A 13,461-nucleotide genomic window follows, 5' to 3' on the forward strand; every position below is an offset into this window, starting at 1 on the left:
CTGATTTTGTTCTTAGAGATGGTTCTTTTTTTTTTCTTTACAGTTAAAGAAATTTAGTTAAAATTAGTTAAGTTAAAATATATTTAAGGCTGTGTGAGACCCCTGCTTGTCTCAGGCACATTACAGTATGTGACTGGTGCATGCTTCTTATGAGTAACTACAGCTGGTGTCAAGTGGAGGTTACAAGAATTTTAAACATCATTACGCTTGATATAAAACTTTTCAGTTCTCATCATATAAAATACTGGCCTTTGCCTAGTTTATTGATGATATTATGTACAAATAAAACATAGTATTGAAATAAAAGACTTTAAAATATGCTTTACAGGGAAACATATTCTACCTTTACTTAGAAATGTTTGTAAGTGGTAAAATAAGGATTTAGTGTTTCTTTTACTGTTAATCAAATATTGTTCAGAGGCTATATGTTCTCTTATGCTGCTGAAAGGAGAAAGGACACATCCAGGAAGGAAAAACTAAACCAATGGTGTCCATGACTACCGTTTAACAATAAAAATGTTTATTTCTTTATAATTTTCTATACTTCTGTATCTATTTTTCTTTCTAAGCTCCTCCATGGGGAGGAAAAAAAAAATCTATATTTGTAGATTTACTCCTTGTCATAGGTTGTTTTTTTTTTTTGCAAGTGCTTGGGTTTCTCTTACTAGTTTCTGATAACTTTAAAGGGTCTGCAGTACTTCTAAAATAGTCTGTGATTAGTCAGACAAAGCAGAACCTGCAAAATGTAAAGAAAGCTCCCTCTCATTTTGATTTAGGTCATATATAGTATTACTCTTTGGAGTGATTATCACCATCTCAAGGAAAATAGCAGATCAGAACTATTATCTTGCGTCTGAAGGATGTCTGAGAAACACAGTCCTACAAAAGTAAATGTTGCCAGACTTGCCTCTTTAAGTTAACAATACCAAAGAATTAGAATGAATTAGACTTTGGGGATGTCAGATAGATCAGTTTCTCTGCATTTGTGAAGATTTCAAAATGGAGACCTTAAACCAAGAATTATTTAAATGCAAGAGCCTGTCAAGTGGTCTAAAAAGTTGCCTGGACTACAAACCTTTTGGTTTATGAGATTTGTTTCAACTGACTGTGATGAAGATAAAAGATAACTAAAATATGGAGGTCTAGTAAAGATGGGAATAGCATTGAAAATGTCTTTGCCAGAAGGGGAGATTTGTTTTCACCTGACAGTCAAAGAATGTAGAAACATTCTTTATCATTCTCACTGTCTCTGTGACAGTGGGTATTGCAGTATGACCAAAAGGTCTGTACTAGATTTTCAGGTTTTATCTCAAAATCCTCAGTCATATGTGTACTTTCTGGAAAATATCAGTAGTGAATCAATGCCTGAGCTAGTCGTGCTAGTCTCCTTTTATCATAGGTGGAGAGAAGTTAGGGCATGTTTAGGGTACAATTCATCTGGCCTGCTTTAGAGAGCTGCTTAAAAGAGAGATAAATGGGGCACTAGAAATCCCTGTCTTTTCCCATTCACTATAGATGTCATTGCAGACCTCTGCCTTGGTCAGATTAATCCTGGTTCTTTTGACTAGGCTTAACCGAACTCCAGACACAAACTTGCTTTATGACAAAAGCTGGCATGAAATTCTTTGATCTCAGGCACTTAATCCAGTCTAATGACATTATGTGCCTTAGTAATATCCCCATCCCATGGATAGCTATAATTTGTTACATATATGTTCATAGATACATATTCTTCTTTATAAGTACTACATGTATATGGTTTGAAAGTAGGAACTATATATCCGTCTAAACAATTATATAATGTCTTCAACCTAATGATTGGCAGGAATGTTCCCTTTGCACCTTGCCTCTAATAAATCTGAGCAATGCATATCATTGTCCCTCTCATAGCCCCTTATTTCTTCTCTACCTGTCTAACAGTGTGCAGTGCAACTCATCTGCACCCTTCTCCTTTGTAAAGTGTTTTCGAATACTGATTTGTTTTATCGTGTGCTTGAGGGGATTTTCAGGTTTGTTCTTTTTTTGTCTTATAAGTATTCCAATCTCCTTTTTTGCCTGCTGAGTGCTTGAGATCCTCGAAGGAGACTGTTCCTTACAGTCTGATGTACTAGGAAACCCTTTCATAAAAATCTTTGGCTTTCATCTTTAGCAGCATCTTCCGCAGAGGTCATGTGTGAGAAATTCTAGCTGTGTTGTATTTAGTAGGGAAGCAGTGCTAAAGCTTAATCTCTATTCCTGTTGATGGGAGATGATTTCAAGTCTTTTAAAAAGCTTCTTTTCAAATTCAGAAGGATGAAGATAGTCCCAGTATGCAAAGTGCCTTCCTGTGGAAGGCAGACAAGCTGCTTCTGTTTCGTTTTGCAAACAAATACATGAAATTCATCTTAACATCAGAGGAGGCTCAGGTCTTTGTTGGAGGGTTATCAAGACTCTTACAAGGCTTCTGACCTAATGGCACATTATGAAAGTGCATCTGAGCGATGGAACTTGCCAGTTCCTGCAGCCATTTAAGATAAAATTGTGTTAGTCAAGGCATCATTAGTGGTCCTTACTTTTGGTCAGCAAGGACTACCCTTGTGAAGTGAGCATAAAATGCTGAAATTTGTATTTCTGGAATGGCAATGATTGGAAGAGCTTAGAAAATAATGTTTTGTTCTCAGTTATTTTTCTGGTAAGACAGGGATTTTTTCCCCAAATTGATATGAAAATATCTCTGTAATGTCTGGAAGTTGAGACTGAAAAATTGAGAGTAGCTCTTTCTCTTAGGAGGTAGAGGGTAATCTGTACCCGTTTTGAGAGCCAAAATACCTTCTCATTGGAATAAGACACAAGAGAAATAGAGGAGCATGGTATCTTCTGTTAATAGCAGCTGATCATCCTTATGTAAAACCAAGTAATCTCTTCAAATTACAGCTACAAATTTGATGTAGTTTTAGTTATGGTGGTCAGGATCACTTGAGATGGGTTTTCTCAATTCTGGTCATTATTGAAGCTATCCTTGCTTACCTTGAAGGTTTATTGGGCTACTGTTTCTTTCAACAGTGCTTTCACATCTCCAGCAGTGGAAAAGTGTGAATAATCTTTTTTTACACTTCAGCTGGCAGTCTGTTAACTACTGAGAACACAGTTAATGTTAACCAAATAATGGAAAGATATTTTCAGTTGAAAATTGATGTTTCCACTTAGCATTATTCAGGAGTGTTTCAGAAATGAAAGCATTGCAACAGTGCCTTATAACATGTTGTGTGAAGAAAATCTGTATGTAGGTTATCAAAAATGAATTGGCTTTTCAACTCCCTTGATATCACTGTTTGTGTTTTTCCCAAAGCACTTTAAATGAACAGATTTCTTAAAGGTATGTGCTGTGGATGGACTGGAAGCTATTGATTTGTTTCCTTGACAGAACAAACAATATTAAAAAGTTGCAGAAATAGCTTTTTCCTTGAAGACAAGTAAAGCATCAAGTTTTCCTAATCTCATAGGTATACAATACTCTGGGTATTGTACATTGCTGTTATGTTGTTTGTATTCCTATTGCAGCAGCATAGAGATTTCCAGCCTATTTTTAAACTAAATATTTTGCATAAGGATGACAGTCTAACTGTGCAAAGGGGACGAAAGGACTAATTTCCATAGCCTGTCAAAATATCCTTCGCCTCCACAAAGTCCTGACAAAATTCATGACTCCATCTTCCTCAAAATCTAGTTGTACTTAAATTTTCAAGAAACTGAGGGAAATGTTGTAAGGGACATGGATGATAATCATGAGAATCATAAAATTCAAATTGTACTGAATTTCTGCCTACTGCTTAAAATTATCATGCTGGTTTCCTAATGAAATATATGCTGCTTATTCCAACTGCCTCTGAGAGGACATGCGTTTTAAGATCATGAGGTAGTAATAAATACTTCTTGATCTGATATTTATTGCCCTTCACCAACTACTTAAGGCATCGGAAGAGAGGTTTGCACATATATTTCATTATTAATTGATCAATCATTATGTATGCATGAAGCACTTGTAATGGATTTTTTTTAAGTAACATTAATACTTATTTTCATTGGTTTGTACAAATTACAGTTGTTTCTACAGTTTTTGATTTTTCAAAGTAGTACTTAATATAAAATGGTTTTAGTATAAATTTCGTCGTACGTATGGAACATACAACAGTGCGTCACTGTTAACTTTTGTTGCTGATTGCTGTAACCTAGGTAACAGAATGTTTTCTATTTCTTTTGCAAGAAATGTCTAATCACAAAAACATCAGCTTTCTCAGTATGGGTCAGCAATACAGATACTATGATAGATAACTGCCAACTAATCTTTTTTTTTCATTATGTGTTTTTGAATTTATGCAAGACAGAGACTAGGGATATTCACCTAGAAAAAAATATGTATTACTATATTGTTCCTAATTTCCATTTGTTTTATATTTCAAATGTAAACAGCTGGGTTTATACTCTAAAGTTGACATTTCTTTAATACACCTTTTCATTTTCTTCAATTTGTCTTCAGTCTTTTTTTAGTTAATACCTTGGTAATGCTTTTTTTAGTTTAGCAGTTTTAGTTTACTGCTGGCATTATGTTTGGCAACCAGGCAATCAATCAGACTGATGTACAGCTGTCTTATCTGTCAAGCACTGAGTGAAAGAGGTTTGATTAGTAAGGAAGAATTAAGCCATTGATTAAAGACGTTGCCTAAGCAGATCAAGAGTTATGCCTGTCATAAGCAGCTCTTTTAATACTCCTTGTTTGGTCAAGGTAGAAAGAGCTTCCCTGTGTGCCTGCCTGAGTCCAGGACTGATTGTCAGGCAAGAAACAAATTATAAGACTTTGAGGAACTTCAGCAAATAGAAGCAATTTCCAGTAAGCAAAAAGAGAAGACATGCACTTACAGGTGTCCAGCTGTGGAAAAGGGCGGATGATAACTCTGTCCTCTTCAATCACTTTCCACCCTAAGTCTCTCCTGCTCCATTTCTCTCCCATTTCAGAGCCTCTCTGTTTTTCCTGACCCAGAGCTACATCCTTTCTCCTCACAAATCCACCCTGGTTAAAAGGAAATTCACAACCCTTTGTCTTAAATCTCCTGTCTCAAGGTCTGCGCCCTTCCAGTTGCCAACCCACCCCAGCATCTTTCATATCTGACCTTCCCCAGTCCCCCAGTTTTCAGCTGTGTTCCTTCTGCTCTCAGCCATTTGTGTCGGAGCCCTGGAGTATCCCTGCTTGGGGCTTTCACTCTTCCCAGCCTGGGAATGGCATGTGCTCTGCTTCCACCTTTTCGTGTGCACAGTAACTGGTGCTCTGTTAGACAGACAACTGAATCCGTGCTATTGCAGAAGCAAAGGGACAGCTCTTGGTCTGTCAGGAATTTCAGAAACCTGGGTAAATGCTCTGGCTAAATAATAGATGCAGGTGAAATACAGGCTGCATTTAACAAACTTTTTCCTAGATGAAAGCCTGATAGTGCAAGAATGACAAATAGTAAGCCAGGGTCTTTTTCCTCACTTTTTCATAATTCAATTAACAAGGAAACTTGTTTAAAAAAATTTTGGAACAGCAAATGAGTTCTGCAAAATAAAGGTCAGTATTGCTCAGATAGCCTTGCCTCAGAAATAACAGAACCCCATGAACTCCATTAGTAGGGCACAACCAAATTTGCTTATTAATGCGTAGTTATTACATGAAGAGCAATACAAGCTGCCAAAATGAGTATACATTATGTGGTTGGGCCATGACCAGGATCACTGTACAGGGAATTTTTACTCTGGTCTCTTTATAACTTTCACACAGAAATAGAAATGCCAACAGGAGAAAAGTTCCTCAGTAGATGCAGAGCAGCTTGGTGTCATTTTAATGTTTTTTTTAAGGTGATTCTTGCCCCTGTTGTGCCTCAGCTTCTGAGGACATTTCCACTGCAACTTTATTCTTGGTTACTCCTTTCAATGTACTTTTAAATCAGACCCTTACTCCTCTTCGATTCTGCCCCCATACTTAGTTTCACATCTCAGTTTAATTGTGCTGCTTCTCATGTATGAAAACTAGTAGATTGATGTTGTTAGGAAAAATTTTTTCACTCTGTCTTTATAGCCTGGAGCTTAGGAATTGATTAGTTGACTCTGCCACCTATGGAGGAAGCTATAATATCACTGCCTGGTTGGATTAAAAGCATTTTCAGCTTGTAGTGTACTGTCCCTGAAATTTTGTAGAATGCTATATAAAAGGGCTATATAAAAGGCAGCTGATAAGGTTATTATCAATGCCTTCTTAAGATAGCTATACAGAGAACAACTCATAAATTTTCCAGGCTGAAAGGTGGCAGCAACTCCTATATCAAGGTTGCTTCAAACCTTCTGTTGCCAAATGTTGCTATATTGTTTGCAGCAGAAATTTGACAATGATTTGGGATAGTGCGACCTTCAGCCATACTGTAAGCAGTTAAAAATAATTTTCATATGTTTTTACTTTTGAAAATTTTCAGCTCATTTTTATCTAGTAGGGAGGTTAATGAAATGAAAAAGAAAAAATCCACAGGAATATACACACAATTATTTCTTTTTTAAGTAAGTAAAGATTAAAAGCAGAATATTTTGTGTTGTCCTTTTTTTATAATGGCAACATTGTATATATTTACCGCAGATATGAAATGTCTCATTTGTAAGTTAATGTTATTATTACTAACAAACATGGAGGGGGTTTTGTATTTTTTAGGTACATGGAAGCAGTGCAAGAGCTATTTAGGTAACTCAGTAGGTTAAAACAATTACAATACACTTCATAAATCACAAGCAAACAAGATATTTTAGGGAAGGAGCGTGACGGATGAGGTCACTAGATATACAATATGTCATTTAGTTAACTTAAGCCCATATTTTTCCTATAATGTAGTAGATGAACTCATTAGTTACAATGAAAAACAGTAAGAAGTAGGCATCTGGCTTCCAACTGCCTATTTCTGACAGGGTTAAGATCGCTAGATCTAGTAATGTTTCTGCTTTGTCTACTGACATGGCCTTGTGCTGAAGAAAACTGATGAGGTTTGCTGAAAATTTAGAGGCTTACTGTCACAGTGTTATAACATAGACAGATGCAATCAGTTATATTTTTGCTTCTGTTCATGTTTATCATTTTGCTAAGTTGCTTTGATTATTTAGGATTTTAAGAAAGCATACGCATTACCTGTTTAAGTTCTTTCTAAATAACTTTATAAAGCAGTATTCTTTATTCCTGAACTCTGAAGGCAACAGAAGTGCTATGACATAGTATAAATGAACATAGAATTAAACTTGTGGATGTGCATTGTTGTAACTAAAATTGGTTGAGTTTTGTAAACCATGCTTAGGAGTTTAGGTAAAATAGGTCTGCTAATAATGCTGATCCAGAAGGTCTTATATTACATCTTTTCAGACATATTTATCTGAATTTCACAAACACTAATTTGCTGGTATTGTTATTTGAGAGGCAGTTATTAAGCACTTTTATCTGTTCTGAGTTTAGTTTCCTTTGTTTTCAAAAAGTAAGTTGGACCTTTTAAACCCTTATTCATTCAGTTTGCTTGCTGTTTTAGAGATTATTATTCATAGTGATAAATCAGACTAAACTTAATTGACTTAGTGCAGCATATTCTTATCAGGCACTGGAGACATAGTAAGAAAAGTAAAGATAGCAGTCTGGTTTCTGTGGAAATCAAGTATCCATACACTTACCTGTATTTGGAATAACTTTTTTGATTTTTTTTTCCTAAATAATTTTAATGAGTGTTATGTATTGTATAGTATGTCATATCTAAGTTCTGTATCCACAAATTTAATTTTCCTTCATTTTTTGCTTCAAATGGTGCAATCCTGTAGCACTTTTATTCTCTTTTGGGAACAAAGAATCACAAGGCATATGCTGAGTAATTAAGTACAGTCCTATTTATAGCGTCTTGAAATTAGTTCTGTTTTTTGAGCTTGCTACTCTGACTGGAAAGCTATTCCAGAATCTTAATTCCATATTGATGGCTGTCACTTCTAAAACTAAATTTATTCCTGGTGAGTTTGCAACTCAGTTTTTCTCATGCCAACTCTTCCATTTAGCGTAAATCCTGGTTTTGGAGTTTGCATCCTGAAAATACCCGCATGATAGCTGTTGTATACCCTCTCAGCATTAGTTTGGCCAGACTATATCAGCCAAACACTTTTTTTCTGCAACAGTAGATCACTGTGGATCTCCATAGTGGCACTTCCGTCTTTCTCAAATATAACAGAATACTCAATATTCTATAATGAACCCTACCAAAGACTTTTCTAATGCCATTAATACTTAACTGAAGGAGCTATTTGTTCAGAAGAGTTTGGAATCACATTTGACCTTTCCATGGCAGCGTTGTATTGGTAACTGAATAGTTACCCAGTGCCTGATGTATCCAGGTCCTTCTCTTCAGTCATTTCCAGATGATCAGTTCCAGTTATAATGGGAATCTCACTGTTAGTCACTGGATGTATAGCTTTTCACTATTAAACGTAATTTGCAGTTCTGTCCTAATACCTTCTTGTAATCTTCCTTCTGTGGCCATCAATTGTACTTTGTAACTTTGTCATCAGCAAATTTCACCAGAATGTTTTTACTTTTTCGCCTGAAATTTTTATTAAAATTTTAAATGAGATAACTCCCATGGTAGGTTCTCTCAGTCGGATGTTTTTTCTTTTGAAACTATTTGATGGCTCCTTCTCTGTCAGTTTCTTTTCCCACATTCTATTAATTTCCAGGTTCTCATAACTAAATTACTATCTGTTGTGACAACCCCAGCTTTACTGACTTTCACTACATTGGCCCTTACTGGTTTTGAGCATTAAATATCTAAAAAGCTCTTTTAGCAAAGCCATTTTGTAATCTGACTCAGTCCATTCTATTATTATTCTTTTCTTCAGCATAAATCCTGATATCTTGGTCACCATTAACATCTTGTGGTTGTCCAGATTATTTTTTCCTCTTTCTTAAAAAGAGGAGATGTTTGAGCTTCTCCAGTCATATGTTGCTATCTCCACTTACCTGTTTGGCAAAAATGCTTGCTACCAGACCAGTAATTTCGTAGACTGCTTCTTTCAAAATTGGCTAGGAGTCAGTTCATTTGCATGATTTTAATACATTAAGATCTTTCTTCTGGTTTAGTTAAGGTGTTTGAATTTCCACAACCACACTTCCATTAGCTTGACTGTTTTTAATTTTGTGTTCAGTATTGTTGACCCTAATGAAAATCGAGGTTAGGTGTACTCTGCCTTCATCATGTAGTGGGCTGTCTTCTTTTTTAGTGTCCTCTTTTCATTTCTATAATAATTGAAGCTTATGCTATTTTAGTGAACATATATTACAGGGGCAATAACCTGCTTGACCAGCAGTCCGGTCCTACTTTTCCCTTCAGTTCAGCAGTGTTGTCTTTGTATGGATGAAGTTTAAAGACACAAACAAGCAGAAAATTCATTAGAATCACTCTGTGGATCAGATGTCCTCCTGTGCCAAATATAGGCAGTACTAAGTAGATACGGATTTTTTTACTTCCTGACCTGGCAGATGCTAAGTGCATTTTATGCAGCTCATAAATCCAGTTTCTACTTCCTGCTTCACAAAGCAGGGCTCATATCTATTTGATAAGATGTGTTTAAGGCACTTAGGAGAAAGAGAAGAAGGAAGTGGCTTCAGCGTTTATGGCTCTTAAAAGAAAAAAGCGATACTCCTTATAATGGGTTATTCGGCTTTCTATTTTTAAAAGCCTCTTCTGTTTTATCAGTATCTGTTTGTTAATACGCATATATATGAAGAATTTTACACCTACCATTAGTTCAAAAATAAATAATTTCGTATATGAATTTTATGTGTATAAGCACACACACGCACTTACCCATGTGGTAAAGACACAGATATTTTACACCTGACTGTACCAAAAATTGGTAATAAGATAAGTGAATGTTATTAAAGTTACATTGTTGAAAGGCATTCTATCTGGAATAGTCAGAAGGGCAGAATCTCATCTAAGTATGTTGTAAAATATTTTCCATTAAAAAAAAAAATGTTCCTAATTCATAGACAGGACAGCTAAATTTTATGATCAAGAGAAGTGATCCAATGAAAATAAGGTAGTTTAAAAATACATTAAAAAATCAGTTTGAGTGCAAGCTTTTTGCATGAAAAATAGCTACAGTCTGGTGCTCTAAAACAATGTAACCAAAAAGACAAATATGGAATTTATTCACAACTCTGCTAACTTTCCACTAAGCATAGCAAATTATTCTTACTTAATGAAGTTGTTGTGTCTGTTTCTCTGAATTAATTAATAGATGTACAATTTTCTCGGTTACAAGATGTTGTAGACTCTCTTTCAATCTGGAAATGTTCCAAATTCAACAGATTTCACTTGCCCATCTCTATAAAGCAATGTTTATTTTGTTCTTAATGTTGACCTGAAAGAATTACAGAATTTTACCTTTTGTGGGGAAGAGGGAGTTATCTAAAAAATCAACAATAACACTTATTTTTTTTCATTCATGTATAAATGAATTTGTATTTGTTGTAATGATATATGTGTAAAAATGTGTATAGTATACATCTTAAACAAAAGAAAAGCAAACAAAACGTCTAGCAGTTTTCTTTTGAATACAAGCTTAATATTTGCTGACAGCAATAAAGAGACTGAATTTTATAGTAATCCTAGAGCATAAGTGATTGCATTTCTCCCTTCCACTAGTCTCACAGATCATCCAGATATGCAGTCAATAGGTTATAATTGTTAATGTTTTTGCTGGCAGTATTTTGCTATTTGATTACTGTATGAGTAGCGGGCTGTAATTTCTAAATGTCACTGAGCTTGCATAATGCAACTTTGGGCTCCCTCTTCCAAGCTTTTATATATGCCAAACAGCTGTTGAAATCAAAATGTTTTGTAAAGTGAGTTTTTAAGGTTTAGACTATTAAGATTTGTGGGCTTTCTAACAATTTCTGTCTTGTAAAACCTTATAATCATATTTTTTAGGGAAAAAAAATCAAACTAAGTTATAAATACTGTTCATAATCTATTTCACTGCAGAGACACCAACTGTATTTCCAGAAAATATCAAAGATAAAGAAACACCCACACCAGTTGAAGATATTCAGCTGGAAAGCTCTATTCCTCATACAGATTCTGGAATTGGAGATGAACAGATGCCCAATATTTTGAATGGGACAGACTTGGAGACCAGCACGGGCCCTGACGCTATGAGCGAGCTGTTGTCTACTTTGTCTTCGGAAGTGAAGAAATCTCAGGAGAGCTTAACGGAAAGCCCCAGTGAAATCCTGAAACCCGCATCATCGATATCCAGTATCAGCCAAAGTAAAGGCATCAATGTCAAGGAAATACTGAAAAGTCTTGTGGCAACCCCTGTTGAAATTGCAGAATGTGGTCCGGATCCAATCCCTTACCCAGATCCTGCACTGAAGAGAGAAGCTCAGGCAATTCTTCCCATGCAGTTTCACTCATTTGACAGGTATATGGCTGGATTCATTATTTTATATTGATGTAATTCAGAAGTTTGAAGGTTTTTGTTTTTTTTTTAAAAATGGTTATTCTTCTATTGGTTTGTATTGGACTTTGTTAAAAACCAGCTGCATTACTTCTCCTTTTATGTGTTACCAAAACAGACTGTATAGTATAGACAAAATTAATTCACCTTGTTTTTCTCTGTCAGCAGTGAGTAAAACTCTATGAGGTACTTGGAAAACAAGCCTGTTGTAAAGAAATATTTTTGCAATAAAACCTTTTTTCTTTAAAACAGCATTTTAGTGAGGAGCAGGGGTAATACCTGCTGATACAGAACAGACTGCAGAAATTCAGTCGAATATTCTATCAAAGGCTTAAATCTTAATTGGATCCATCTTTGCAGTTCTCTGGTACTGAAATGCTTCAACCATGGCAAATTATTTGTATGGTCATGGTGGAAACCAGTTTCCTTTTAGGTCTTTAAACAGCAAATAGGCTCAAAAGTTAGTGTTTAAAAATAAACTGCTGAATATTTTCACAGAGAGTCCTTTGTTTCTCTTTTTAAGCTGTAGCTTCCCAACTTCCAATGAATGTATGTTTCTTTAAATGTCCAGTCCATCTCAGTTATCCTGAATATAGAGGCTGTGGTAAGATGTTCAATTGACAGCAACCTTCCAGAAGAAGGGTAACCTGATCTTTTGTGGGTTCGGTCTTAACCTGTGCAAAGACCAAGCTCTTACGAGGGTTGATGTGGTTACATTGCCAGTATGAAAAGATCCCTGCAGTTTCTCCAAAAAAATGTTTTAAAAAAGTAAAAATTGGTATCAAGACTTAACTCAAAGATATGGTAAAACATGTCTCATAATTTTAAGCAAAGTTATAGAAATACATTAGTTCATAATGCAGGAAAAAAGAATTAAAATTCTGGAGGAAATAAAAATTAAAACAAGAAAACAGCTATGCTGTGATTTATAAGAAAAATCCATCTGCATTTACAGAAGACCTGCAAAAATGTCAGAAATGTCTTCATTAAAGTCTTAAGAAAAACAATATGCAGTGTTTTCAGTGTAATGTAAACAGCAAAGTGCAAGAAGATACGAAAATTTTAGAAAAGTGAAGAAGCACTTTTTCATTATGAATTCCATAGAAGAGCTGATGCCTTTGTGTCTGTGTATGTATATACATACATTAGTACTGAGGCTGCCTTTCTGAAATGATTCAACAAGTAACCAGATAGTATGTGTTGTAACCAAGAAGATTGGATCAAGATAGGAGAAGTGAAATGTGCTTTAGAAGCAATGAATATATCCCTTTCCAATAATATTTTAGGTCTCAAGACCATTCCAGAGAGAGCTCATATAGCAGCTATTTCATTAAGAAGATTTTTTTTGTTCATCAGTCTGCATGTTTTAGAGTGCTTTCAACGTGAAGTGAAAACTGTTTTTTTTTCCTATACAGTTAGGAATTTTTCCTTATCCTCTGTGAGGAACCGTCATATTCTAGAATGCATTCTCGTACAATAAGTGGTACAAAAATTAGTGCTGTGTGTAGAATTAATAACACCTAACTGTAACCACCAAAAGGTTACTTTAGTTGAACCTATTCAGCTAAATTTCTGTTGAGTAAATCAAGAAAAATACTTCATTCAGGGGGTTGTTGATTCACAAAATGCTAGACACCTAAATTATTAAAATAGAGTACATCACCTCATGAGATGTCTTTGTCATCATTAGAGGGAAGTTACATCAAGATGATTGAAGAGATGAGTTTTATTCTGCTTTTCTAAATTACAGCTTTATACTAAAGCATTAAAAACTGAAGGGCTGTGGTAGGTTGGCCATAACCTGTAGTGTGACCACCTCCATTAGATTCTTCTTGCAACAACGTGGCTGCTTGTACCCTTTGAACAGCATTATTAATAGTTGTTAATACAGAATTATGGAATTATTTGAGAGGTGCTTCCTGTCTA

The 13,461-nt window shown here is 35.2% G+C and overlaps 1 protein-coding gene across 6 annotated transcripts in view; it reads left to right on the forward strand.

The window, feature by feature from the left end:
* The window catches only part of NBEA (neurobeachin), a 510,952-nt gene that overhangs the window by 197,148 nt on the left and 300,343 nt on the right, over window positions 1–13,461 (forward strand). For all 6 annotated transcript variants that reach the window (XM_086481881.1, XM_086481883.1, XM_086481885.1 and 3 more), the window contains one exon: window positions 11,061–11,499. In XM_086481881.1, the coding sequence (XP_086338007.1) occupies window positions 11,061–11,499 (439 nt within the window). The remainder of the gene's footprint in view (window positions 1–11,060; window positions 11,500–13,461) is intronic.

The sequence above is a fragment of the Leptosomus discolor genome, chromosome 1, assembly GCF_034619465.1.
Source record: "Leptosomus discolor isolate bLepDis1 chromosome 1, bLepDis1.hap2, whole genome shotgun sequence".
Lineage (NCBI taxonomy): Eukaryota > Metazoa > Chordata > Aves > Leptosomiformes > Leptosomidae > Leptosomus > Leptosomus discolor.